This window comes from Sturnus vulgaris, chromosome 1, assembly GCF_052056855.1.
Source record: "Sturnus vulgaris isolate bStuVul1 chromosome 1, bStuVul1.hap1, whole genome shotgun sequence".
Taxonomy (NCBI): domain Eukaryota; kingdom Metazoa; phylum Chordata; class Aves; order Passeriformes; family Sturnidae; genus Sturnus; species Sturnus vulgaris.
In genome coordinates this window covers 44,419,622-44,447,488 of record NC_142243.1, presented here as the reverse complement: position 1 = coordinate 44,447,488, position 27,867 = coordinate 44,419,622, and the positions used below count along the sequence as shown (strand labels likewise).

General features: G+C 38.7%; 1 protein-coding gene across 2 annotated transcripts in view; it reads right to left on the bottom strand.

Moving 5' to 3' along the window:
• The window catches only part of DNAJC13 (DnaJ heat shock protein family (Hsp40) member C13), a 56,412-nt gene extending 32,257 nt beyond the window's left edge, over nt 1-24,155 (bottom strand). For both annotated transcript variants that reach the window (XR_015803829.1, XM_014878394.2), the window contains exons 1-18: nt 23,997-24,155; nt 16,138-16,218; nt 11,620-11,695; nt 10,982-11,131; nt 10,597-10,638; nt 9,332-9,532; nt 8,068-8,274; nt 7,887-7,982; nt 7,656-7,747; nt 6,688-6,854; nt 6,509-6,588; nt 6,260-6,429; nt 5,319-5,418; nt 4,961-5,068; nt 4,318-4,473; nt 3,523-3,579; nt 2,149-2,270; nt 923-998 (exon numbers count right to left, since the gene is read on the bottom strand). Coding sequence is in view for 1 of the 2 variants with exons in the window: in XM_014878394.2 (XP_014733880.1) it covers nt 923-998; nt 2,149-2,270; nt 3,523-3,579; nt 4,318-4,473; nt 4,961-5,068; nt 5,319-5,418; nt 6,260-6,429; nt 6,509-6,588; nt 6,688-6,854; nt 7,656-7,747; nt 7,887-7,982; nt 8,068-8,274; nt 9,332-9,532; nt 10,597-10,638; nt 10,982-11,131; nt 11,620-11,695; nt 16,138-16,205 (1,968 nt within the window). In the remaining variant the exon portion in view is untranslated. The remainder of the gene's footprint in view (nt 1-922; nt 999-2,148; nt 2,271-3,522; nt 3,580-4,317; nt 4,474-4,960; nt 5,069-5,318; nt 5,419-6,259; nt 6,430-6,508; nt 6,589-6,687; nt 6,855-7,655; nt 7,748-7,886; nt 7,983-8,067; nt 8,275-9,331; nt 9,533-10,596; nt 10,639-10,981; nt 11,132-11,619; nt 11,696-16,137; nt 16,219-23,996) is intronic.
• Nucleotides 24,156-27,867: the final 3,712 nt, after the last annotated feature.

The following is a 27,867-nucleotide window of genomic DNA, read 5'->3' as shown; positions in this document are numbered from 1 at the left end:
TAAATACGTAGAGCTACAACACTTTTTTGCTGTTACTAGCAAAATGCCACCATCCTCAGCCGAATTGCTCAATAGAGACATTATTGGCTTCAGTGCAGCAGAACTCTTGGCTATATCCCATTTCTTAAAGCAGCACTTAATGCACCTAAAGAATGCAGGAAGAAAAGAGTAGATCCCACAGCCATATTGAGAGGGATGAATAACACTAGAATTCATCCATATTCCTCTGATATGGACTAAATGTTACATGTGATATTAGAGATGAGATAATCTTTTTTGACTAAGCTTTCTGTAAGATAGTGACCAAGATCAGGACAGTTTGCTCTGCCAAAAATGAAGGAACTGCTATTTTGAAATTAAAAGCTGGTAATTTCCCAGATAGAGTAATTTCTTACAACACTACTCATTGAACTAACTTTACTGAAGTAACTTAAGCAAGAAGCATTCAGGAAGCTGTAAGGGTGAAAGAACATATGAACGATCAGCATATGAACTAACAACATATAAGTTTAAACAAGTTACAAGCAAAGTTGGACAGGCAAGGCATGAAAGCATAGACAGAACTCTTAATACCTTAATTTCTTACTGGCACAAGAAAGCATTAGAGACATGCTTACAATGTCTCCACATTTTTATCCTTTTAATTAAGAAAAAGAAGCCAAGATACCTTAGTTTTAAGTTTTGTGTCATAAAGTATTTTAAAAGTGTCAGGGAAGTAGCAGAAAATTTTTAGATTACGAGATGCTTTGAACTAAATATCAATATCCTTTAATTAGCAGATGCCAAGACTGCTGATCTCCCAGACAAGACCTTCCCCCCAAAAGGAAAAGAGAATGTATTTACTATATAGACTGTCCCAACATTGATACTGCAAGCTTTCAAATTTTGTTCTTTGCCTACTCTATATTCAGTTTTTACTTACCAAAATACGTTTCAACAAATTCATAGCAGTTTTGTTCTCAGCTGTCCAGAGGCCAACCAAATGTCTACTTAACTGCCTGAAAAAGCCATTGAAATTAACCAACTGCAAGTGAGTACTTTAAACAGATTTTTAAACCACTAAACTGTGACCCTTACCATGCTGATGAAATGAAGATGAGCAAGAGCTTCGTGCTCTTGAGTGAGTAAGAGCACAAAGCATTACATTGTTCAAGGATATGCTCAGCATGCTTAAAGTGTTGCCTTTAAGAAGTTCCAGTGAAGTTAGTGGAACAGTAGCAGCACATGCTTTTTGATCTAGACCTCAAAGAACACTTGAGCAATAGAGCAGAAATATCTAATAACCAAGTGTAAGTTTATTCAGCCAACCTTAAGTTACAGCTAAAGTTAAGAGGCTAGAAGCCATCAAGCTACTGCTACATGCTCTACTTCAAGTTCTTAATATCAGTTATTGGCTAGAAAAACCTTTCTGGGAGCCTGCCTTCTTTGCCAACCGATGCTTTCTGCCAACATTTCTCACTAGGATTCTACTGCACTGAACTGAAGCATTGCTACAAGTACATTGTAAGTAGTAGCACCAAACAGAACTAGCATGACAGATGGTTTCATACCAGCTCTCTCCTGGATGACACGCAGTGGCAATAAGCTCCACTTGTCCCTACATTCCTTAGCAACTCTAAGCACTTCAGGAATTCACAGCTAAAGCTTCTATCATCTTGTATTTGGGTGGAAATAATTGAATCACCACTCATCCTCCACAGCATACACTCAGAGATCACAAGTTCTACTGACTGTTGATTCAGGGAATAATTTCTGTCAGGAAACTTCTCTCTCAGATAGAATGGGTGACCCTAACTGCATGCAAGATGTGAGATGTGCACACCCATTTTTATACAGTTGTACAGTACAAGTTGAAACTTTTTACAAGTTCCAAACATTCTACTTCCTTTTTATTTCCCTGAATTATAAGAAAAAAAAAATCAAAACTTGAGCCATTAACGAGTAACCAACCGAAGCCCACGTTAACAAAAAAATAATCAAGGGTTTATTAAGTGTCTGCACTCTGAAGCTTGCTCTACCAAGACATACCAGCTGCTATAGAAAATATTCTTCTGAAAAACTACAACTTTTCTTCTCTGACCTCCCAGTGTTCACCAGGTCATTACTTAGATTTTTTTAAACATGATATATCAAGTGAGATAGACATACCTATTTGTAAGCATCCTCTGATCTGTGCTTATTGTAAACATAGCAGTGTGCAAGTGACGAGGTAAGGCACCTTCACTGAGGGCAAGATCTTGCATTTTGGTAGCAATCTCTTTGTCTCCTTCCTTTGGAAACAGGGCAAGATGATTACTAAAGAAAGAATCTTAGTTAAGCTGCTTTTATCTCAGTCTACAGTTCCAATGCCTTCTTGACCATCAATTATGCCAACTAATATTCAAACACCAGAAGCTAGAGTATGATAGGTTTTAAGTGAAAATTCTCAACAGCAACTGCTTGATGCTGTAGTAAAGCCATGGACCAGATAACAGGTAGTTACATCTATGAGGACAGTAACTGAAGAGGGCAGGGACCTGTCTCCCATCATACATCAGGAAGTTGTAGTAGAATTTCCACACTGCAATTATAAATTAGGATTAAACAAAGAATGGCAGCCACACATAATTGCTTGTTGCTTGCCTTTTGCTGACAGTAACTATTTAAGATTAATGGCTGCTGTTCAGTTTAGACAGTCACATGGGTAAGACTGCCACTCAATCAAGAGACGTTAGTTGCAATGAATAAGAAAAAGCTTTTGCAGTACTTTTACTCATATAAACGACAGGACTTTCAATAAGCAACATAGTAACTTTTAGCTAACATTATCAGGTACATCGCTGGAAACTTGAAGATTTGGAATACCTCTATTTCAAGTGTTCATTCACTTCCATTCCAAGAAAGTACTAGATGGATTTCAGATGCATAAGCTGTTGTGATACAATGAGGCACTAACTTAAGCCCTGAATCTCAACCCAGGAGGTGTCAAGAGCGAGTTAGCAAGGTCACTCTGCAACAATCATGAGCAACCCTTGAGAAGTATGGACTTGGCCCATACATTATGTGGTATGGAAACTTAAAGCCAAAGCAAGAACAGAGGCTGACATGACTAGTCTGCTCTGCAACGCTACTGCTTGCTAATCCCAGACCCATTCCATGTGGCAATGCATCCCAAGAAATACTGCCTCTCCTCCTTGAGATACCCTCTAACATGCAGGAGAAGTCTGGTGGCTGTGAGGTATGTGGCTGAGCTACATACAACATTTACAGCCAAATCTTGACTGCAGTATGAAGACATGCAAGGCACTACCTAATGTCCCAACTCACATGCTTTCCAAATCCCCAAGTGTAAGATAAAGCAAGTTGCTATATTAAACCACTCACAATTAAGCAGGTGTTCTGTTCCTCACCTTCAAACTTCCCCCTCCCCGCTCCCCTCTATGAGAAGCTAATATAACAAACTTCTTTGTAAGTAATTGCACTTCCAAAATAGACAATACATATTTTGCATGCTATCCCAGCCAACATTGATAAAAATCTCACCTCTATTATTGCCTTCATCACCAAACCTGCTCCTTTCACAATTGCCATGGAAGGGTGCTAGAACAGAATGTTAACAAAAAAATTATCCAAGTGCAAAACCTGAAGATTAGATAATCTGTGATTCAGTTTCCTTACCTAATGTACATGGCTGTTCTACCTCCAATTCAATTTTGTGAAAGTTAGACTTAGGAGTTCCTACCCTACATCTTTCAACAAGCATCTCTCATGCAACTCCCAGACAGAATTCCTGGCACTGAACAGCAGTACCTATCAGAGAAGCTAGCATAATGCTGAGGAAACTGGCTGACACAAGCTGACGCTAAACAAAAAGCAGGAGAAAATACTATTTTTACAGTAAAGAAGGCATTGACGTTTTAGCTAAAAAATGCTGCAATCCTTATATGTTTACTACTGAAGAGGATGTTACTCCTGTTTTCTAACTCTTAACTCTCATTTACTGAGAAAGAAACAAAAAGGCAGAAGACTTTCCAATCAGGGGAAGATCTGTGCATCTGTTAAATCTATCTTAAAATCCATGTGGTATTTTACTGTGTTTCTGGAAACAGATCTTAGGCAGTCTATTCTACAATGACTTGGCATATCATTCACCATAGAATAATCACCTCAATGTGATAACTGAAGGCAAAATAATAGGCCACCAAAATATTCACCAAGATAGAAAAGATTCAGTCACATTAACCAGCTGAAGACAAATCTGTCTTTCAGGAAAACAAGAAAAATTTCATGTTCACTGACTACCTGAAGCCTCTAGTAACAGTGAAAAGTGAGTCTTACCTGAAAGAGCTTAAATAGTGTTCTTCCATTAGATGCCACCATTTCCAACAACATGTCAAACTGCTGCCCCTCAGTAGTCTCACTATATGGAGCACATAGGGCAAATGTCAGGAAGTCCAGAAGCGAACTAATTACTAGGGCACCTGTCCCATGATCCTGAAATCAGGAAGACAGGTATGTAATTCAGATACAGCGGTCCAAGAGTAGTCATGATGCTGAAGGTGTCACGATGCTCTACCCTGTCATAGCACTAAAATAGTCTGTAAACAAGCAATATGAGCATGGCACTACCCATAAATAATTGGTTTCTAAAGCAGATCAGAGATTCAAACTACTTTTATCTAGTTTAATCCCACAAATACGAGTTTACGTTATTCTTTTACTTAAAAGAAACATCCAGTTTTCATATTAAACATGCAAACATTTGTTGCAGGACATTCAAATTCTGCGGTATTGACAGCTCTGTCCTAACCTGTTAAGATCCAAGTTTAATTAGAACAAACTTCAGTGCCAGACAGAGCTGTATTTTGAATTGCAGGTGCAAATACATTCAAAGGTACATATAAGTATGACAAGAGCATTTTCATTGCAATTAGGAAAGGCATTTAAAGAAGACTAAATCTGTTTCCAAAATTTGACTTACCACATGGGAATTGAATTTCTCTAGTAGATTTTCTAGAAACTTCTTTGAAGAAAGAAGGGAAGCTTTGTTCAGCTGCTCTTGCCTCAAGTCATAGTCGTCATGCATGGGCTATAAAAGAAAAAATATTCACTATGCAGCCACATTTCAACCCTCAGTTCTTAACAGCCGTAAACCAAAAGCCACTCTCTCTACCCACAAAAAGCATATTCTCCTTCAAGTTCAGCAAGAAATCACTGTATAACAAGTTATTCCATGTCTGAACACATTGCAAGTTGAATGTCAGTCTCTATATCCACATCTTTCAGTAGCCTGAAGTTCACATATTCCAAAGTGAAAGAACCTGAAATTGAATACTTACACACATAAGAGCACAAAGCATGTCAATAGAGGCATGGGTTACTCCATCATTGTTCCTTTTGAGGGCTTTCACAACCTTCACTCCTAATCGTTCTCGAAATCTTTTGAAAGGGAAGCAAAACCACTAAGATCAGAGAAGAAGCTAAAATCGTAAAATTAGGCTCAAATCTAGTCAGCGGACAAGAGGGGTCTGCATCCATTGCATTTAGCAAGCCAGTAACTTGGTATTTTCATAAATTTGAGATTCTTGGCAGGAAAATATTGACTTCACTGTTAACAACATGCCAAGCATATTCATCAAAATAAAGATCTGTGTAGTGACAGAAATACTAATTACAGAGTAATAGAAGTTTATAAAGGTCTCAGGCTAAGTGCTTTTTTTAATCTTCTCATCATTCTCTATATTTCTATTTATTTTTTTGCTCTGTATTTCCTAGTCAGAAATATTTCAAAGAATTTTTCATTTCCAGAAAAACAGACAGTTTTTCTGCTTCTTTGTGTTATTTAAGACAAACTCCAAGCAGTCTGTACTTAGTACAGAAGTATAACCTCCTAACAACATTTAATCTTGTGTTGAACTGTAGATAGCAAAGGCATCAGCACACTTTGAGAATGAAGAACTGCCCACTTCAAGGACAGATGAAGGTACATGTTAAAAATTTTTCCACTAGGAAAATCATTAAACAGAATTTGCCTCAAGGCAGAGAGTATTTAGCACAGGAAGAATCAGCTTTACTTGCAAATGATTACCTGGGAGTCTCAATCTGCATGAAAGCCTGGTGGCAGCCTCATACTACTGAAAACAATCGTATACAGAGTCTTATAGTCCTTTTCAGAAGGGAGTCCTAATTCCATTTCTCACTTTTAGACATAAATTACTAACAAAAGCTTGGGAGCTATTTTCATCTACGACTTCCAAGCTTGAAGAGACTTTGCACTTACTTTGGAAGCTGAGTAAAGGCAAGGAAACCTGCTTTTGATGCCACTAGTCGTCTTACTGCTTGGAATTGGCTTTCAAGCTCTGCATTAGATGCTGCAATATCTCCCTCTTGGGAGAGCAATGCTGTTATGGCATTATTAATGAGCTTCTCCTTGTTTTCTGAGAACAGACCCTGTTTAAAAAATAACAATCATTAATTTTTTTATGCATTAGCAACATCTTGAAAGGATGGGTAAAGGCTCCATTCTTACATCTTGTGTAACTGCATGTAGGACTCCACTGTAGGAAATGTTAGCATTGAACCTGAACACAGCATCTGCAAAGTTACCATCTGAAAAAAGACATATCAAAAGTTAAGTGTACAGTACTTGACTCAATATCTGGATGCTTTAAAGAGCACTATAAACCCATGTAAGAAGCATTAGCTTACTTGGAGGAGCAGCCAAAAACTTCAGATGAAGGCTCTCTACTTCTTCATCTACAGGCATACTGAGTAATCCCCAACGCTGGCCTTTGTGTGTGGAGGTCATTTTCACACAGACATCTCTATTACCAGAGGCTCTCACTCCATCCAACAAGCTAGCCAGGAGAGAATCTCTGGGTTGGGACAAAGACACACAAATACAATTTATATCAGAGAAGTGGTGCCAAAGAAACAAGTTATAAGAAAAACAGGGGGGAAAAATATCACATAATGAAAGGCAGCAGTACTTGGAATCTCTTACTAACACTATTGCCAACACCTACACCTCTGGAAGAAATCACTAACTTTCAGTGTTCCTTTATTCACTGTAAGGAGAGAGATGACTTATACCCAGTATAGCCAGCTGCAGCCTTTTACTAATGGGATCAGTTCTAGATTATCTGTTAATGAGTGACACATGTTGTCAGCCAATTTATCCCTGTGCTTTCTGCAAAACCTCACTTAGCAGGATTAGACTGTATTACAACTGTAAGTGCACTCAGGGACTGTTCTGTTGGTTATTTTAAATAGAATCGACTAAGACTGTCTCAAGCAGAGAGCTCAAAGGGTTCACAGCCTTCATATTTTCATATTACTTAGACTGTGCTTTCTTCCCTTGTTTCAGATATACTACTTAACCAAGTACAGCATACAGAGAACTATACTGCTTAGGAGAAACAGGCTGTATCTAATTGTCCAACACCCTTTCATGTTCATCAGAAAACTTCTGGAGAGATTTGCTTTAAGTTGGGATGAAGGTAAATGGGAAAGATTTAGTTCATGTAACAAATTTTAATTTATCAGTGGTAGACTGCTAGAACAGCAAGTTCTCAAGTTAACCTCTCCAAGGGTCAGAGTTTATAGAAGGCGAGGAACTACAAGCACTACAGTAGGAACTTCTATTTGAATCTATAATGCACAGAAGTTCCAGTTACCTTTCTGTTGAAGAGTATTTCCGATTTTGTCCTTTGATGAATTCAATGGTGAAGAGCTGGGGATTTTCACAGTCACACACTATTGCAAATACCTAAAAATAAGGGACAAGGATCACATTTATGAAGCAGTGCTGTGTAGCTACTCTACAAATTAAGGTTTATGTATACTATCAATTCCCCCTTTAAGAGCCTTTGTTTGAAGAAGTGGTACTGAGAAAGAATGCCCCTTACCTCGCCTAAAGGTTTCAAAGTTGCAATGTTGTAGGTAGCTGGATCCCTCTCAACTAAGCAAGCTTCTGTAAGAGCTAGTATTCTTTTCACAGGTTCCTTGTAAAACAAGAGAGAAGCATACTAGAAAAGAGAATACTTAGTACTTAATAGGAACCAAGTATGTTCAGTCTGACAGCCTTACCAAGTGCCTAGGTGTTATTTTTTGAACAACAAACTCTGCTAAAGATGTTATAGATTCATCATTGCTGTACTTTCCAAAGCGAAGATTCAAGTATTGCTCAAATTCTAGGGATTCTTTCCTTATCCGCAGAGATATGCCTATGAAGTTGCCAGCATGCTCTATTGCACTCTTGATAATTTCCTCCCTCTGCTCGGAGGCAAACAGGTGCTGCAAATTTTGTCAAAAAAAAAAAAAAAAAAAAAAAATTAACAGGTGAAAAATACAGCACAGCTGAAGAAAATGACGGTTCTATAAATAATCCTCCTCTATATACCTAACAGTAGGGAATGGTCACAGCAACTGGACCAGCCTTTGCTAAGTGCATGGTATAGACAAGTATTTATTACACAAGAGATCAACTATTAACTTTATATTTGCCTTTAAAACAAAAAAGTTCTATAGCAGCTATTCCTAAAGGATACCCTGCTACACATTAGTGTGTCATTAAACTTACAGACCCTGACAGCCTGGCAGGATTGAGGACCCAGAGAAAGCAACTGGGGCTACTACTGGTGATCTTCAAGGTTAGGGCAGCTCTAGAGGATCAATTATATATTACTAGTTTTATGCCAGAGAAAAGCATGCTGCAGTACAAAACACGTGGAAACACTCATCTAGTCCTATTTTGTCAGTAGAGATGAGGTAGCTATATCTAGGAATTAATTTATGATTAATAATGTAAAGATCCTTTTCAGCTGCTTAAAGTACAGTACACAGAAACCCTGTCATAACTTTAGAACCAAAATATTACACTGCAATATTTTCCAAGCAAGGCTGCCAAGTAATCAGATCACAGGTCTCAAGAGGCAATAGCATCACTGACCAATCTATTTCTGAACTGAATTCCTCCATCAGTTAGGCAGATTAGTAAAACATTACCTGTCAGTTCTGTAAATTTGAGTAACAACAGGAAATTCCACATCCACATTACATTCATACTCACTACCTGAATAAACTAGATATTTTATCCTTTCTAGTTCTTAAACATGCAATACACACACGCAACTCCCCCCACCAAAAACCGTAACCAAACCCATACATAACTCTCAAATGTTTTAACTAGTTTTCTTTCCTTTTAGGATCTGCCTATAAGCCTTGAGGTTCCACAGCTGGATCCCAAAGATGTACATATTTATATGCTCCAACTATGTTGAAACTTCGTTATTAAATACACAGCTATAAACATCCTAAGAACCGTATCAAGATATTTTGATTTAATACTCACCAGTCTACTAAATCCTCCATAGAGGATGCAGAAGCCTCCCTGATAGCCAGTAATATCAACAAAGCCTTCAATATTTCTGTAGTCATAGGAGCACAGGACCTTATTTGTTGCAGGATCAATTTGGTCAATACCTCCAGGAGTCACTTCCAGAATCACAGGTTTTCTTGTATCACTCCAGTGATGCTTATAGCAGTTATACCTCTGAAGAGAGAGCTACTTTTAGACATCTATGCACACTCCTTTACTACACAGCAGTAGTTCTCTACTTAGCTAGTAAATTCAAAAAAACACATAATTTCCCTTAATGCTCTTATCCATATTAAGAATACTATGAAGCAAAGCTTTGAAAGCTGTAGCTGTCAACTGACCAGGAGGTCACAGCTTAAACAAGCATGTTGAAGCAAGAACAGAATCCCAAAAGAGCCACTCCCAAAGGAAGTAAGTTCTCTTGTTACAGAAGGTGGTCTACTCATAGACTTTTGAACACTGTGGTCAGATGAGGAAATAGCATTTATATCAAATGCTGTTATTCAGCTAATTAAATCAAGTTAAGTTTGTCACTGTAGTGAAAATTTTTTATCTCCTGCAGTCACATTCCATTACAAATACAAACTTACTTAAACTAGCAAAAGTAAGAGATCTTTTCTAAACCATGATAAGATAAAGAGGATCCCCATATTCCAGCAATGATACTATGCTCATGACTCAAGATTTATTCTATGCAATATTTCAAATTACTTCAAGTAACTTTAAGCACTTGAAGTGCTATCTTCTATGACAAAAAGACAAATATAAAGTCTAGCTCTGTTGACTGCATTGCTTATTACTGTATTACCACAATTCAGGAAATGCCAATCTTGTCTGTAATTTGACCTATAGAAATCCTTCTAGGGAGCATCAAACGTTCAGGATGTTACGCAGAAAATATTTAATTAGAAAGCAAAGCAAACATTGGCTGATGAATCAATGTTTTTCTCCTCTCCAGATAAGAACTCCACAAGGCACAGCCCTGTATTTCAACAGTAACATTCATAGTCCATGCACAAGTATAAGGCTCCAGCCAATCAAAGAGAGCTCAAATATTCTACTGGTAAAGAGGCTCCCACTGCTTTTCAACAAACTCCATTTCCTCTTCTCAAAGACTTCAGATCCAAATTCACAAAAACTATTTTAGCACATACAGCACAAGCATAAAATACATGAACAAAGTAGAAATTTGAGTCTTTAGATCATTTCCTTAAACTGCACATATGCCAGACACTCACCCGTCCTGTGATTTTTCCTTCTGAGAAGTCTGTCCTGAATCTCTGTTTTTAAAAAAAGTTAACAGTGAATGAATGCAAATATGAGAACCTATCTATCCAGAAAGTCTACATTTAAGCTGACTGTTTTATGGAACTCATATTAAGCTTCCTCAGAAGGCTCACCATTCCACTGCATTTAATATATTCAATATTTGTAGCCTTACTCTTTACAAATCATGCATACTTGCTCCAACTGACACTAGATCAAGATCATTAACATAAGAGCTCAAAAAACTTGCTTTCCTACTTTCTATGCAGGGAAAGAAATCATAATAAGCCACCAGAGATGACAATGGTAACCAAGTACTTACTGCTTGCTTGAAGAAAATAAGAATAAAAATCTTACCAGTGCCTCTGTCAGAAGTTCTGTTCTGTGCTCTGTGGAAAACTTAAGTGTCTCGGATTTTTTTCCGCTCCCTTTGCGAAAAGTGAGGTTAAATTCTGTTCCTTGTCCTTTTCCAACAGGAGAAATACTACAGATATCTCCATAAGGCCACTAGACAGTTGAAAGTAATTAAGTTATACTGTTAGTAATTTTAAAGCTACATCTCCCCCCCTCAAAACCCCTTAGAACTTATAATAACCCTGTAACAAGATGATAGCTAGCATGCTACTTGACAGCAGGAGCTTGAGCTTCCTATTTGATACTGTGCAAAGTAACTAAGTGTCCTGACTCCCTTCAGGGACACAGCTTAGCAGTGATCAAACTTATCCAGGTTCCTTCAGAACAGCACAGCCAAAGGCAAACTACTACTTGTTGGCCAATAAAGAGAAATTGCCTAAAAGTACAAAACCCTAGTGGGTATTTGTAGAGTTAGAGAAGGCAACACAGACCTTCTGTTATGTATGCTTTTGTACACAGCTGCCACACCTTCTGGCTTTTCTGAGATCTTGTAAGACTAGATGGTTTCTTAACCTCAAATGCCATTATTCACTCCGGATAATGAACATAAGTCAAAAATCAACTTCAAAAATGACAGTTACCTGATTTGTAACTTCCAGCGTGTTGGGGTTGTATGTGGTGATGGCATGGGTTCCAACTGAAAAGACTCGCTTATATCTAGAATACAAAAGAGTGTTAAGTTTCTCCAGAAGTCACAGGAAAACCCGTGCTGAACTGCAAAAATTATGTTAAGATGATATATACATGTTTTTGTTAGAAAATGGATATGGAATTTTCTTTGTTGTTAGCTTGCAGTTTACTCTTATCATACGTTAAGCTCTTCTGTTCTATATATCCATAAAGCGGACATACAAGTTAAATACTACTAAATAGATTTACTTATGCATACCTTTTCCTAAGTTAGTGGCTAAGTCAGGATCAAAGACTGGCATTGGAACTTGCCCTGAAAGGTACTACCAGACGAGAATAAATTCTAAGAAGGCTACACAGGTAGGGAAAAAAAACCCCAACCATTCCTGCTATTGTCTAAAGCATCTGTCTGAAGCTGTCTCAGCCAACAGTTTTAACACAAAATCCAATTTACACAAGTGTTCACAATATTGTGCCAAGTCCAAGTACTACTACAGCCAAACCTAATTTTCTTCATCTTGAGGGAAACCAAATTTACCAAACTCTAGAAAGACTCAGATCACAACAGCTACAGTCATTGTACATTGATATCACAGATATATTAACTGTCACAGGGCTTAAAGAATAGCAAGGTAGTTGCTCGTTTTTCAGATGTATCAGATACAAGCAGCAGTGAGCTAAAGCTACAGAATTTAGATGCATGAAGTGCAAAATCAAGGCCTTACCATTGCTTCATTTCCTAGATAATCTTCAAAATATACTCTGAACAAATAAAGACTCTTTTACGTATTTCTGAATCTGAAAGCTTTGAAACATAACTAACCAGAGTTTGGAATAGTAGATCATTAATAATATTTTACTGCTTGCACAAACCATGTTCTAGGGTGCTTCCATCTGGAAGCCATCCGGCCCAAAACATAAAGCCAAACCCGAACCAGAGACAATACTAGTAAGTATTCTCTGACTAAAGCAACAGCATCTGAACATGGATGCCTTTCCTGAACTTGAACCAAATAAAAATACTTTGGCTAGTTGTCCATATTAAAACTGATTCAATGTAGGAATTTAAGTTTCAGTTCTGGGTAAACTGTGTGTTTGCTTGGAAAAGATATTATCAAGCAGATGCTTAATGAATCTGAATCTGTGTCATATTAGACTGCATCAAGAACCAGCAGGTCACTTCTTCCACCCTTCTCTGCATTCTTGTGTTGCAGTCCTTTCTCTTCTCTCACTTGACAGGTCTGCAGTACAAGCCATCATTTAGTCATAAAGTCAAACTTTGCATGGATTTCAAATATATTCAGAGCAGCTCCCATATATCCCTTATAACAGGAAGGTCAAGAACATCTATCTTGTGATCTAGTCAGGCAATCTCATAAACTTAATATCCATTATTATTCAAATAAACCAGTGTGAGTTGATGCCTTTACTGGCCCAGAGTTTACTCAGGAATTAAAACAAGTGCTTATTTTCTGCAAAGCTTAGGAACTGATTTTCAACTGTATTGAACTGATCTTCCACCTTAAGGATTTAACATATTTGCAAAATCTATTTGTTTTTCCACATACTCCAAATTTCCTTATTTAAGATGCAAGTCAAGGAAGTCATGAAGTAATGAAGCAGAATGTTTGAAGCTATTCTAGCTGCTAATAATTCCACTATATTCAGCCTGTCAAAGAATGCTCCAGTTCTTAGTTCATAGTAAGAAACTAACTGTTCCCTCTCCTCTTGTTGCACAATTTAGGTATGTATTCTGTCTTTTATATACCTTATAAATAAGGTTAATTTAAGTTCTCTAGAACAGCATATCACATGTAAAAAAGCTCTTTATTACTTGCTCAAGGTTTTGTTTACTATGCTTACTGTGTATGTTTACTTAGCCTACTATGAACTGCACAGTGCTTTGTGGCAGAGTAAGGATTTGCAACCATTACACAACTGAAAATCAGCTTCCAAATATCATAGCCCCTTCCTTTTCTCCCCTTATCCTCAAGTCTACATTTCAAGATTCAGGAAGCATTTATTATCCACCATTCTTAATATGTGATGGGACAAGGAACACAAGACAGAACAGCAGTTTTGCTGAGTTGCCATTTTTCTTGTTTCCTCTCCCTAGGTAAATTCAGAAGACCCAAGTCTTGTTTCATAAAGAGAGGAAATTCAGAAGTCAGCCCTTACACGTGGCCTACTCTTGTTCAGAACTTCACCTATAAATATGTAAGAAACTTATTTGTACCTCCAGGACTTAAACAGTTTACTATTAATTACCTCTCAAACTACTCTGCAGTGCTGTCTAATCCCAGGCTGTTTTGAGAAGAGTTGAAGCAAATGTCCTCTTACCCATAAAAAGGTTATTGCCTGTTCACTAGTTATTTCAAAGCACTGGAGAAATCTTTTTAATTTGAATGGACCTGGCAGATAAATTTCATACCACCACACCCAACGAAAAAACAACCTTCATTAATTTTAGAGATCTACAGATTAACACTGGAGCATCATCATTTGCACTACTGTAAAATACTCTATGGACACACATAGCCCATATTCAAAGTGACAAATTCTCTGAGTAGGCAAAATGATTCAGGCTCATTTAGCACCACACATTAAGTTACAGGTTTTTTAAATGTTATACATAGATTATAGTGAGAATGTATAACTATGAACTGAGTGGACTAAAGAATTCAAATAGAAAATTACTAAAAGCCAAATAAGCTTCTGCTGCAACAAAAAAGAGGCAGCTACTTATTAAATAGTTCTTTCCTCCTCACTATAAAAGAATTAATATACCACTGAATTTTTAAATTAAATCTGTTCTCGACTTTAGACTAGCTCTATAAGACTTCTGTAAGTGTACCAGAACGTTACCATCAAGGTTCAAGATCATAACTTCAAGAGCCTGCCTCAGGCTCTTTAATGAGAGGAGTTGGGCAAAAGAAATCTGAAGTTTATGTATTTGATTTTCACCAACTGGCTCAAATCACATGCACACGGAACTTGCACATATGCCACAGAAAATTCTGCGGAAGAGGCCAGACATTTTCTGTTGGGGAGCAGAAATATCAGGAGGGACAAACTGTTCTAATAATCTACTGCAATGTAGTATCTTATTGTTACTAAGGGAAGTAGTTTATTCATCCACGCCGACATGATTCCAAATGCATGGATCATAACTCAGGTAAGACTCAATTTTCACAAGTACCAGATACAATGCTACTGAGGTAAAACTAAACATTAAACAATTTCTTTCAAGTCAATCGAAACTCTGACTTGGTAGAGGAAAGATTTTGCAGTCAGAGAACTGCTCAATCTAGTCTGGACTCTGAACTACCCAGAGTTTTAATTTTTGCTGACAAAAACGCAGAGAGCTCTTTGATTAGACTTGATTAGATTTGATTGAAGCAACCTCATGGTTCTTCAAAGCACAGCTGTGAAAGATCCATGACTGCTGCTCCTTGCAAGCCCATTCTCCTTTCCTTCTCAGTATTCTCAGTCTTTGATAGGATGAATGTATGACACAGACCAAAAAAAACCAAAAAAAACCCAAAAAACAAAAATAACAACAAAAAAAAAAAACCCAAAAACAAAAAAAAAAAAACAAAACAAAACAAAAAAAAAACCAAAAAAACCAAAACAAACAAACAAACAAACAAAAAAACAAAACAAAAAACCAAAAAACCAAAAAAGCCCAAAACAAAACAAAAAAAACCAGCCCCCCCCCCCCCAAAAAAAAAAAATCAGTTTCCATTTATTGGTCAAATAACAGATTTGGACAATACCTCTTCATAAAACCATTAGAACCAAGCAGTTCTCATGTTCCCAAGGTGTAGGTAACCCATTCTTTATTATGTTGATGTTTAGATAGCAAGGAAAAACCCCATTCTACAGAGATTCTTTGCATGTGAAAAGGAACAATTATGATAACTTAGTAGATAATTTTATTAGACATTCCCAAGCTTTTGCAGACAGAAGTATCACCAAAAATTCATTTTTAGATTCACGACCCCCATTAGGATCAGGTTTATCTCTATTAGCAGAATTCTTCAAATTATCTAGCTTAGTAGTTTAACAGATAATCTGTTACACAACTTCTTAAGTGTATTGTGGACTAGTGATCCTCATCTACTAAAGTACACAAAACACTATAAACCTGTTCCGAGAAGAAACATTTCCACTTTAAATTTAGTGGTTTATATAGTAAGGTCAGGTAGTCCATTTCAGAGCTACACTGCAGTGGGAGCAGTGTAGAGCATAAGCAAAGGAAGGCTAAACCCCAGTGATTAAAATCCAAAATGATTCTAGTGAAGATCCATTTAGTTAAGACACTGAGCCAACAGGAGTCTTTATTTCAATTTTCATTCATCAGCTGGATGAAGTTAAAACTATGCAGCTAAATCAAATAACAGAGGAAAAAACGTCACACAAAGCTTTAAAAACAAAAAACGCAAATTAAGAAACTTCAAACTACTTACTTTCCCCTCCATGAATGTTTTGTGGTGTAGAAACAAGCAAGATCTCTGTTTTCTCTAATTATATTCATTCTGCGCCAAGATCTGAATACAAAGGAGACATCCTGTTAGCACTCAGAATTCTTATTTAAAACCAAAGTTCACTAATCATCAATATGCTTCAAGACAAAAAAATACCTTGTTTTTAAACTTATGTTTATCAAACAATACATGGACCAAGTTGCACAAGAATTACTAGTTTCTTCACTGCATTTGTTACACTAACTACTCCTTAACAGTATCAGGCTCTGGTAAATTATGCTCCATTTGCCATATTACAATCACTCTACTTTCACTGCATCTTTGCACATTCAAATTCAAGTATATTTTATGTCATCTCCAAAATGTTTTAATCCCAAAAATCATATGATATAAAATTATTTGAGTAGCCTCTACCTGTAACTCCAGCTAAACTAAAGTCCTACTGCAATTCTGAAATAAATAGTAAGGAGATACCTGGAGACATAGAACAGTTTGTTTTCCAGTCTGAAACAGAATTTGAGGTTGAGAAACTTACTTACTACCTAAGTATTGTGATTAAGGAGCTGACTAAGTACCATTCCTGTGCTGTAAAAGCTTAAGCAATCTCACCACTAACATCCTGACATGCTTATTTGACAGAAGAATATCTATTCCCTAAACACACACAGACGAATTTAGTGAAACTTGCCCACAACTGCTTGAGTAGATCATTGCTTTAGGAGCTGCTAAGTTCTAAGGAACGCTTCTAAACACTACTATTTTCAATGCCTGAAACAAATGCCCGTTAAGTAGCTAGGAAATTAATCTCCCTTTTACTTCACTATGCTGTTATTGCATATACAAGGAACTTAAGCAGACATTCCCTGATTAAGTACAAAAGTGAAGTTGTCACTCTTTATTTAGTGCTGCAGCATCAGCTTTATTTTCAAATGTATTAAATCAGGCTTCCCTGTTACTACTCTCAGGTTCACACCAATAACACAATGGTATCCCCAAAATATCACACACTAATGCTGGTCCGCAAGAACACAGCTTGCCTGAAGCAACTCTCAAGCAACCCAATCCCAGTCAGTACCTCACTGAAAGATAGATAACAACCCCTTATCTTTTTACCTTCAGCTAACTCTGCTTGACTGCAAAGGAAAAGTTCTTATTTTAAGATGGATGACCTGTAACATTTGCTCATCACAAATTTCAACCCTCTGTGACCTCAAGCTATTTTCTTTCTGAGCAAAGGCTTTAGCAGTTATGGAGTCTTAAGCATGAAGAATGGATAACCTGCTCAAAATAAACTCTAGAATTCCTTCCGTCAGGTGAATAAATAGCACAGTCATCACGACCTACTGAAGGAAACTTGAGGTACTGCCTCTAGGAAGAGAGAAGAGCAGTATTTATGTATTTCAAGAACTCAATCTTTGAGTCAAATCTTCAGAGTTAATACTCCAATCACTTGTGGCAAGTTAAATTCTCTAAAGCCAGCTTTTGGAAGAAAAGTTTTATGAGGGGCAGGATATTCAACAGTATTATTGCTACTGACTGTTGACATCATCTACCTGGACCTGTGCATTTGACACTATCCCCCACCTGACATCCTTGCCCCTAAACTGAAGTAACACATATTTGACAGATGGACCACCCAGTGGATAGGGAATTGTCTGGAGGGTTGCACTCAAGAAGTTAATGCCTCAATGTTAAAGTGGAGATAGTGACAAGTGGCATTCCTCAGGGGTCAAGATTGAGACTGGCACTGTGTTAACACCTTTGTCAGGGATATGGACAGTGGACTCTCTGCAAGTTTGTTGATGACACCAAGCAGTGTAGTGCAATCAACAGGCAGGAGGGAAGGGATGACATCTAAAGGGACTCTGACAGGTGCAAGAGGTAGGTCCATGCCAACCTCACAAAGTTCAACAAGGCCACATGCAAGACTCTGCACCTGGGCTGGGCCATCCCAAGCACAAATACAGGCTTGGTGGAGAATGGCTTGAAAGCAGTCCAGAGGAGGATTTGGGGGAGTTGGTTGATGAGAAATTTGACACAATCCAGCAATGTGCACTCACAGCCCAGAACCACATTCTGGGCTGCATCAAACGAAAACTGGCCAGCAGGCCAAGGGAGGCGATTCTTCCGCTCTACTCCGCTCTTGTGAGACTCCACCTGCAATACTGTGTCCAGCTCTGGAGCTCCCAACATAAGGACCTGGTCCACACCTTTTGGAGTGAGTTTAGAGGAGAGCCACAAAGATGGCCAAGGAGGGAGCTGGAGCACCTGTCCTATGGAGAAACTTAGGGAGAACTTAGAGCAGCCTTCCAGCACCTAATGGGACCAACAAGAAAGCCCGAGAGGGGCTTTGGGCATGTAGTGACAGGACAGAGTGACAGCTTTAAACTGACAGAGGAAGAGGAGAGGGTTAGGTTAGATGTTAGGATTAGATTCTTAATTGTGAGGATTTGAGGTACTTGGAGCAGGTTGCCCAGAGAAGTTCTCAACACCCATTAAACCAGCCCTGGAAGTGCTCAAGGCCAAGTTGGACAGGGCTTTGATCAACTTGTCAAGTGAAAAGTGTTCCTGCCCATGGCAGCAAGGTTGGAACTAATGATCTTTAAAGTCCTTTCCAATCCAAAGCATTCTATGATTACTCCTGAAGTTCTCAACTTTGCTTGGTTTAAGAACTATTATTATTATTACCATGGATAAGAGTCAGAACAGTATGCTCAATCTAAACTACATCTTACTGTACAGTAGCACACTTTATATCTGGTAATTTTGTTCTAAAGTTATCTTTCAGAACAACATGCCATATAGTCAATCTTCATGCTTTTCTTTCAACGCCATTTTCTTGACATTGAGTGAAGTATTAGTAAAAATAAGAGGCTTATAACAAGACTAGCTTCACTAAGTAGAGGATTAAAAGATCTATTTATCTTTAATTCCAGTTTCACCAATACTAGACTCCTCTACCAAGCTCTATTAGGTCTCCTGGACCTGAACACCACTTACTCTAGAATATTTAAAGCAAGCTGTTCTCAAGGTTGCAAATATCTACTACTACAGAACTAATAAATTTTCATTTCTGAGCTACCAACAGCTTTTAGTAACTTTAACACCAGTATCTAACTAGAATCTGTATACTATGATGCATGAAGTATTTATTGTACCTGAAGTGCAAGTGACAAATTCACCAGACTGCTTTTTTGTTTAGATGAAAACCACTAAAATAATTTAGCTTTGATGCTTTACTCACTGTGCTTCTGGACAGTGACTGCAACCATCCCTCCCACCAAGGAGACTACCACAGGGGCAGTATATGCCCAAATCTAGTAACAATTAATTCTTGTACACATTTTCCATCAGTTTAACAGAGAGAAAAGGCTAACAATAGCCTAGTGTTCTGAGCTGCTGCGGTAAAACCCAGCAATTATTTTCCAGTTGTCTTGAATTCCACAATAAGAGCAAGAAAATAATGGTTCATACCAAAGACAAAGATAGTTCAAAAGAAACCAGGAAGTTCTCTTCCTTCACTCATTCCAGCAGAACCAGTGTGGCATCCCTCTTGTACTATCTACAGTATGATACACTGTCATTTTAGCACCTAAGACAGTACAACCATTGACTTCGCAGAACACATCAGCCTTTACCGTTAATCAAGTTTAGCCATATTGCCAGTGTAAGTTATAGAGGCCTGCTTAATTATATATTAATTTCCTAAAAGAAGACAACATTCTTGTTACCCTCACCTCTTCTTCCTGAATTAATACTCCTTTAAAAAGCTGACTGACTTAACACAAAAATTGAGTGAAATTTGTTATCTCACTCATAAGAGCATACAGGGCAATAAGGCACTAACTTGAGCAATCATCTTAGTGTGCTGGGGCATCTAGGAGTAGAGAAGTCAACAACTTCAAAGATTATTTTGAATACTTCACAGCTCAGCTATTGTGTATCCCATACTGATGGTTTTCAAAGGTTTGATAGTAGAGAAATACCCAGTTGCTCTATTTCCACTGGAGCAGAGGCAAAAACTACTTTGAAAGTAGCAGTTTGTAAACATGATTTCTTGGTTCAGAGTGGGCATGCTGAAAGTAGACTGTAGTCAAATAATCCAAGGATTCTGTAGGCAAAGTATTGTCTACAACTTGCAACTTCTTTTGGGAGTCTAACTAAAGCACTCTCCAAAATATCCCCTGGATATTTTAATCAGCTTTTTCAGAGGACTGAAGTTCAACAATACTTTCCTATTTGGTTCCTGTAGTACTGTAAATAGCAGTGAAAAAGCTTTAGGGGAAGAGCTGAAACCACATTTTTGCATGCCTCATGTACCAGAAATAGCAATCCCTTTAAACTAAAGGGCCTGAACTGCTTCCAGGACTCCCCCTGCCTCAGTTTGAGCAACACACAATCATAGAATAGTTTGAGTCAAAAGGGACCTTTTATACAAGTAGGTATATTACACAAGCTATATTCAACTTGCGCTTTCCACTTTTCCAGGATTTCACATTCTTTAGACAAAAACTACCATCTGGGAAAACAATCTATTTCAGGAAACCGAGACAAGTCAGTCTCAAATCAGCACTTGTGGAGTCAGAAGTAAAACTGTGACCTTGCAGACATCAAAGCAATAGGCACAGCTGTAATTACACATAAATTTCCTTCAATTTATTAAATGGAGTCAAAAGTTTGGACATGGGTTCAAAGTTTAGTGAAAAATTCAGATTGAGATTTTTCCTGATTATATTATCTTTCTATTATTACAAAGTCTTGATATCTTTCTTAAATGAAGGTTTAACAAAGCAGGATTCGGAGCCCCACACAGGATTATTATTCTGTTCCGCTGCAGGGAGGAGTAAAAGAAACACTGATAAGAAACTGAGATTTCTTGGGCAAAAGAAGAAGAGAAACACAGATACGAAACTGTAATTTTGTTTTAAAGACTTATTCCAGCATGGCTGAATACAAGTTAGAATTCCTGGAAAGTCTTTACTACACAGGGACAGATACTCATAGCAAGCTCAAGTCTGAGTTTTCCGAAAGAGAGAAGACATAGTATGAGCAGAAAAACGGACCAACTGGAAAGAAATTACAGCAAAGCACTAAAAAAACCCCTAAGGTTCTGTTATTCTGTGGTTCGACATACCTGCCTGCTTGCTTATAGTTATGGAGCCTGATTTCCAGTCATCTACACCTCTGTAGCTTTAAAGCCATTATTTAAATAAGTGAGCTTTCCTGCATTGAAATGTTTCAGCTATGTTTCAGTCTCCTCTCTCATTGCTGTAGTCACTAACTGGCAGAGTTTTGCCTTCAGACAGATTCTTTCCAACAAGCATTAATTTTTCCTCTTCCTTGAACAGTACTTTTCTCCTAAAGTACTATAGCCTAATTAGCTGTGGAAACAGATTTCATCTGTAGTGTAGGAACTCCCAGGCCCTTTTGTAAGAGAGGAAGGAGACAAAATCCACCAGACTCTTAAAAGAAGCTACATGCAACCTGCCTCAGTGATAGCAGCAACCCCACATTCAGTGGCCTAGGATAGAAACAAACTGAGAATTTCAGCCTTACTACTACCATAAATGATGGTGACAACATTGGACTCCATCCTCCAGGAGACCCATTCCCTCACTGAGGACCAGTGTTGAGGATAAGAAAAAGTATGCAAGATTTTGGTCTTCTTTTAAATTTATATTAACATTCTGCTTTACCAGTGAACCAATCTGATTCACCAGCTAGACAGGTATCAGAACAAAACTACATAACCATTAAGGGAAGGAAGGAGGGAAAAAAAAAAGTGTTCCCTTTAATCATAGTTTAGCAATCCTGACATACTTCTTCAGAATAATATTCTGTTTTATTAGTGAGGCAAGAGAGTTGTTAATTTTTTTTAACATGAGAATAGTTTTTTGGAAGCAAATCAGGAAGCTAAGCAGTTGAAGGTTAACACTTCAAGATATAGTTGAATGCCAGCAGAAGAATTATTAAGTCAGTAAGTTTCATTTACTGAGCTTCAAACAAGTCAAAAGCAAAGTCACCTCCACAGTACGAAAAACACATCTGGCTTTAAAGACCAAGCCTCAGCATATCACTTAAAAATCTGGAAATACTAAGTGATTCAGTCCCTCAGGAAAAATACGTGTTTGGAAACTATGAAAAATGCCACATGACACCCAGAAGAGCAAGCAATACATACAAAATGAATCTTTTAAAAAATGTGTTCCAACAAGACTAAAATACAAGGTTAAAGTTCCTGGAACACAGGGACAGAAATTCAACTCTGACTCCAAACACTCAAATATCTACTGCAAGTGAAAAAAACCGTCAGTAATAATAGAAAGGCACCAGTTACTTCTAGTTAAGTGGTCTGGCACTTTGCTGCCTATAGTAGGTAGGAATAAGACCAAGAAGCATATCTATGAATTAAAGCAGGCTAGAGCCAAGCATAAGTTTCACATCTCTAAAACTAGTTCTGTTATTTTGATTTTATCCATCAGACTGCAGAGCATCTTCCTAACTCAATCCTAAAATTAAACTCAAGTCACTAGTAGTCCCTTCAACAGCCTCCTCCTTTTCAACATATCTCCCTACACGCAAGTAGCCTATGCAGACAAATCTAACAATCAACAACAACAAAAAAAAACAAAAACAAAAAGAAACAACACTTCAGCTTCAGAGAACTTAAAATATAAAACAAGGAATATTTTCTGAAATGCAGTATTCTCTAACCAGCGCTAAATAACATGAAACAAAGCAGTTATCTACTCAATTTCATCTACTCCAACCATCGCAGATCTTATTTGTGAAAGAGCACAGGAGAAAAAGGGAAAACACATTTCAGATTACATTAACTTCAAAAGCAGCCACACAGCAGAGATGAAGTGCATTCACAGGAAGTCTCTGAATAAACTTCTAGGCCTATGTTTCCCTGGAAGCAGACTGCTCAAACACTCCCTTAGCTTGAGAGCACCAAACCGGAAAGAGAAAAAAGACCTCTCCCTCCCAAACTGAAGTGCTAAGACACTTAACGTGGCCCAAAACTCAGCCCTCAGCAGAGGCACAGCTATATAGGCACAAGCTTCTCACCACTCGACAGGAAAATCTATCCCAAAGACTGCTGGCAGCTCACCGCAGACAGAAAACCATGCAATATGACTACTTGTTTTGACTTTCAGAAAACAGAAAGCAAGCTAAAAGCATGCATGGAACAAATTCAAATGCTCTTGGAAAAATAAAAGCATTAAGGGTAGATTTTCTGAAAGATGCATCTAGTTCTGCTCATGCTCTTCAGGCATACTAGTAGCACTCAAAAAAGAAATAAAATCCCATCTCTGTGAGAGCATATCTCTGCCACATCTCTCCCACCCCTCATAAATTATTCCCCAAAGCATCTCCTGACAGTACATTTTGATCTGAGGATAGGAGGGGGAAAATAACATGTCTTTTATTAATGGACACGTCAGTACACTTCTAAGAAAGAGGACAAATTCTACCCGGAGGCTAGAGAAGCCGCATCAGGAGAACAACCCCAGCCCTCTCCTCTGCTCGGATACAGGAAGCGAAGGGCTGCGAGCAGCTGGTGACAGGTACCACGCTGGGGACGAGGCACGCCAGCTCACAGCCCCAGGCCCCTCACGGCTAGGGCAGGAGCGGGGCGGGGCCGGCGGCAGCATCAGCCCCCGGGCGGCAGAGCGAGCGCTGCCGCTGCCCCAGCCCCGAGCCCGCTCCCCGCGCAGCCCCGCGGGCCGGGCGCGCTCCCCACCCGGCCGCCCACCCAGCCCTGAGCAGCGCCCGGGACCGCGGAAGGAGGCGGGGGCTGCCACCGCCCCCTCACCTCCCCCGCCGCTAGTATTTACCTGGCCGGGGAGCCTGCGCTGCCCGGACCTGCCCCCACTAGCAATGCGCCTTCCCGGCGATAAGGGCGAAGGGGCACTGAGCGGAGCTCTCACCCCTCACCCTCCGGCCAGCCGGGCGGGCGGCAGCCGCTACACCGCTCCCGCTGCCTCAGAGCCTGGCGCTGGAGGCCGCCATCTTAGCTCGGGCAGCGAGACCGCCCCCTCGGCGCAGCCGCCGTGCGGCCCGGGGCCGTCACGGGACGCGGTCACCTGATGGGCTCCGCGCTGCCTCCCTCTTCCCACCGCCCTCCCTCCTTCCTTCCTCCCTTCCCATCCTCGCCCTTTGCCCTGCCCTGTCCTGCCCTGCCTTGTTCTGATGGGAACAGGCATTGCTTCCTGCGCACTCGCAGCGCCGCCGGGGGGCAAAGTCCCCGCCGCGGGGCGAAGTTCTCGCCGCGCTCCCCTTGCGCGTCGCCTGAAGGCTGTCGGTGACCGGTGGGCTCCCGCCCAAGCGTCTCCAGGCCGTGAAAGGCGCGTTGAACAGTTAAAAATCCAGAGCACGCTGTTTAATTGTGTACATTACTTACGTGACTGTAAAGGCGATGTTAAAATGCCACATTAAGTCTGCGGAGCCTGAATCACTGGTTTATGTGGTTGGCTAACCACCCTCCAGATTTGTTACAGGACTTGAGCTGCCCGTCAACTTCCCTATATTCTGCACCACATGTAAGGTTTCCCAAAAGTGTTGTAAACTACGGCAGCATTATAACGAGCTCCTTAAAATGCCTACTGATTGGCATAAATATTTTTAATATTTTTTAATATGACTTGCGTTAGAATACTATGGCCTTTCCCTTCAAATAGTGTCATAAAGTCTGCAGATCACGAGAGCAATGAGGACAAAACTAAGTGGAACAAACTATCTTGGCGGAAAAAGATCAAAACCACAGGTGTTAAATTTTTTAGTATCCTTTAATATCCTTTTCATCAACATATGGACTCTAAGAAACAGCATGAAGCTGAGTCAGGGGAGGTTTAGGATGGATAACAGGAGAAAGATTTTAACCTAGATGGTGGTCAGGCACTGGAACAGGCTCTCTACGGAAGTGGCCAAGCACCAACCCTGATAGAGCTGAAGAAGCTTTTGGACAATGTTCTTGGGCTCATGGTGTGACTCTTGGGGTGTCCTGTGCAGGGCTGGGAGTTGGAGTCAGTGATCCTCGTGGTGCCCTTCCAACTCAGGATATTCTGTGATAAACTACTTGTCTTATATTTTGCTTAAGATATTTAAATACTACTCAGTCATTCTTCTGATAAATCTAGTCCTCTGAATCTGGGGCACTGTGATCAAATAGCACTGTTGGGAAAATAACATTACTTTTGGGAAGCTGATAAATTGCTTTTAGTTAGAACTTCACAGAACTTCAAGAGAGGGGAAAAATTTAATGTTTTATTAATGTACTAGGAATTGTAGGAATCTAATTTAAGAGGGAGGTCATATGATTCAGAAGAGTTTCTTTGAGTGCATGGAAGAGGTTTTGTACAGGTTTGGAGTGATTTCTGGTTTTGTTATTCGTTGGCTCAGAGGGTTTTTAGTTCAGGGAGTGTTGATTTTGTCTGAGTATTTATTTTGCATTAATATAGGTAGGTAAAATACATCAAGCAAAGCAACAGCTTGTTAGCTGTTTATTACTCAGAAACGAAGAATGACACTTGCATAATGAAATTGAAGTAACAAAGTAGTAAGCAATGTTTTCGTGGATGGATTTTAATCAGGTAGCACAGATTATATTTCAGTATATTTATTCAGCTCAAGCTAGTATTTCAGTAACTGTGTTTTCCTCTATTTTTGGACATGCTTTTGCATATCTAGTGGTATTAACTTTGGATCTAATGCAAACAACTGATGAAAGGAAAGGAGGACACAGATTTAGACAGAAAAAATTTGAGAGATAGTGAAATAATGATTTTTAAATTATTCAGAGAAAAAGTGAACAAGGAAGGTGTGTTTAGCAGTTCTGACAGGAAGTTAGGGAAATTATATTATACAACATGGTGCAATATCTTTCAGAAATTAAAGTAGACCAGGATTTCATTACTGTCTAATTGTAAAGTATGCATGAAGTTACCTTGTGTGCAGGAAAACGTATTCTGGTTTGTTCAGTCATTTTTTATTTTTCATTTCTGGATATTTTTAGAGATAGGATCTCATTTTTCTGCTTAACTAAAGGTTTGTAGAAACGCTGGAATACAAAAATGGTATTTTTAACACCTCAAATTTAAAAGTTTGCTGTTTTAATTTAAAAAGAAAGTGAACAAAATCCTCACTCCATTAATGTCAATGGCAGTTTTGTTACTACCTGTGTTTGACACAGGTGGTGTTTTGCCCTTAGTTTTCCCAGTCACTTACAGAGTCAGAAATCATACCAGAGCCATTCTCATTATCAAAATAACAATAGCAAAACACAGGTTTGATGCTTTCTTGAAAGATAAAATGTTAGATTGCTTCAATCCACTTTGGAGAAGCAAACCCAAGTTCAGTTCTTCCAGATCTTTCACCTGAAGTACTGCAGATGTCAATCTGACATTGTCCATTTAAATACTTCCATTTGCAAAAGAGTTCAGGTCATCTCCAGTCTAGAGAGCAAGGTGTCTCCTTACCATCCAATTATTGAAATCTGGAAGGAATGAAGAGTTCTAGTGCATCACTAAATAATTAATAGTCCACTGGCTATTTCTGTGATCAGCACCTCTTCTGAAAGACTGTGGTTTAGGATGGCTGAATTTTTCAAGCCAGCTACAGTACAGTTACCGTGGAGCCAATGCTAAGATTCTCTGCAGCAACAGTAAATACTATGATTGTAAATGCAATCTATAATAGCAGAGATCCTATTACTTTTAACGCAGATATATTGTGGTTTATAGCGGTAAAAAAGAACAAGTTTCTATCTAGCCTGCTAGCAGCAAGCAGTGGACAAAATAACTTCACTTCCTAGTCTCTAATGGTAGGGCAGAATTTGTTTGGACAAATGAGAGAGTTTTCCACCTTTCCTTGTCTTAGAAGAAAATGAGTTCCTGCTGGAACTGGAAATAATTACTTTACTCTCTTACTTAACTTTCAGTGTTGGAGGGTGCAGGACCATCCACTCTAAAGTCAACTACTGTTTTTCTGCTATGAAGTAATGGGGATCTATCCAGTCTTCTTAAAAAATGGATCTAAGAGCTATGCCACAGCTTAACGTGAATTTAGGATAACTAACACAAAATATGCTTCATAATTGTAATTTTTAGATTACCAAATAACAATAATAGTAAGCCTTTGATGACTAATTATAGTACTGGACTGAGAAGGGATAACAGAAAGATTTTGAAAGGGGAGAAGTAAATGGAAAAGTCCCACAAAAATCTAATTAAGTAACATGCCTTTGGAAACCCCTGTCCTGGATCTTGTCTCTTTTACTGCAAAATTGTTGTAAATGGCAAAATGCAGGTTACACAGAGGGCCTTCTGGAAATCAGACTTACATTCCTGCATCAGTCTTTGTTCTATTCTTTGTTATCCCAAAGATGCATTAAGACTATACTGACAATCTGCCAGCTGTTCAAAGCTCACATCAAATTTTTATGTATCTTGACACGTTTTGTCTAAAAATAAAGGCAGATAATAATGATGATTTATCTTCTCTGTGACATTAATTAACAGGTAACTTTTGGATACTCCCTATTAATAATTCTATATTTCCTGATAGACTCTTTAAATGATGACTTGTTTGTTATCCTAGCTAATAGCTTGATAATAACTGTAGCCTAAGCTAATTAACGTTGTGATAAATTTTGGTAAATTATTAATAAGTATCTTCACTACAGTGATGCATGCCAATCTGTATTCATAT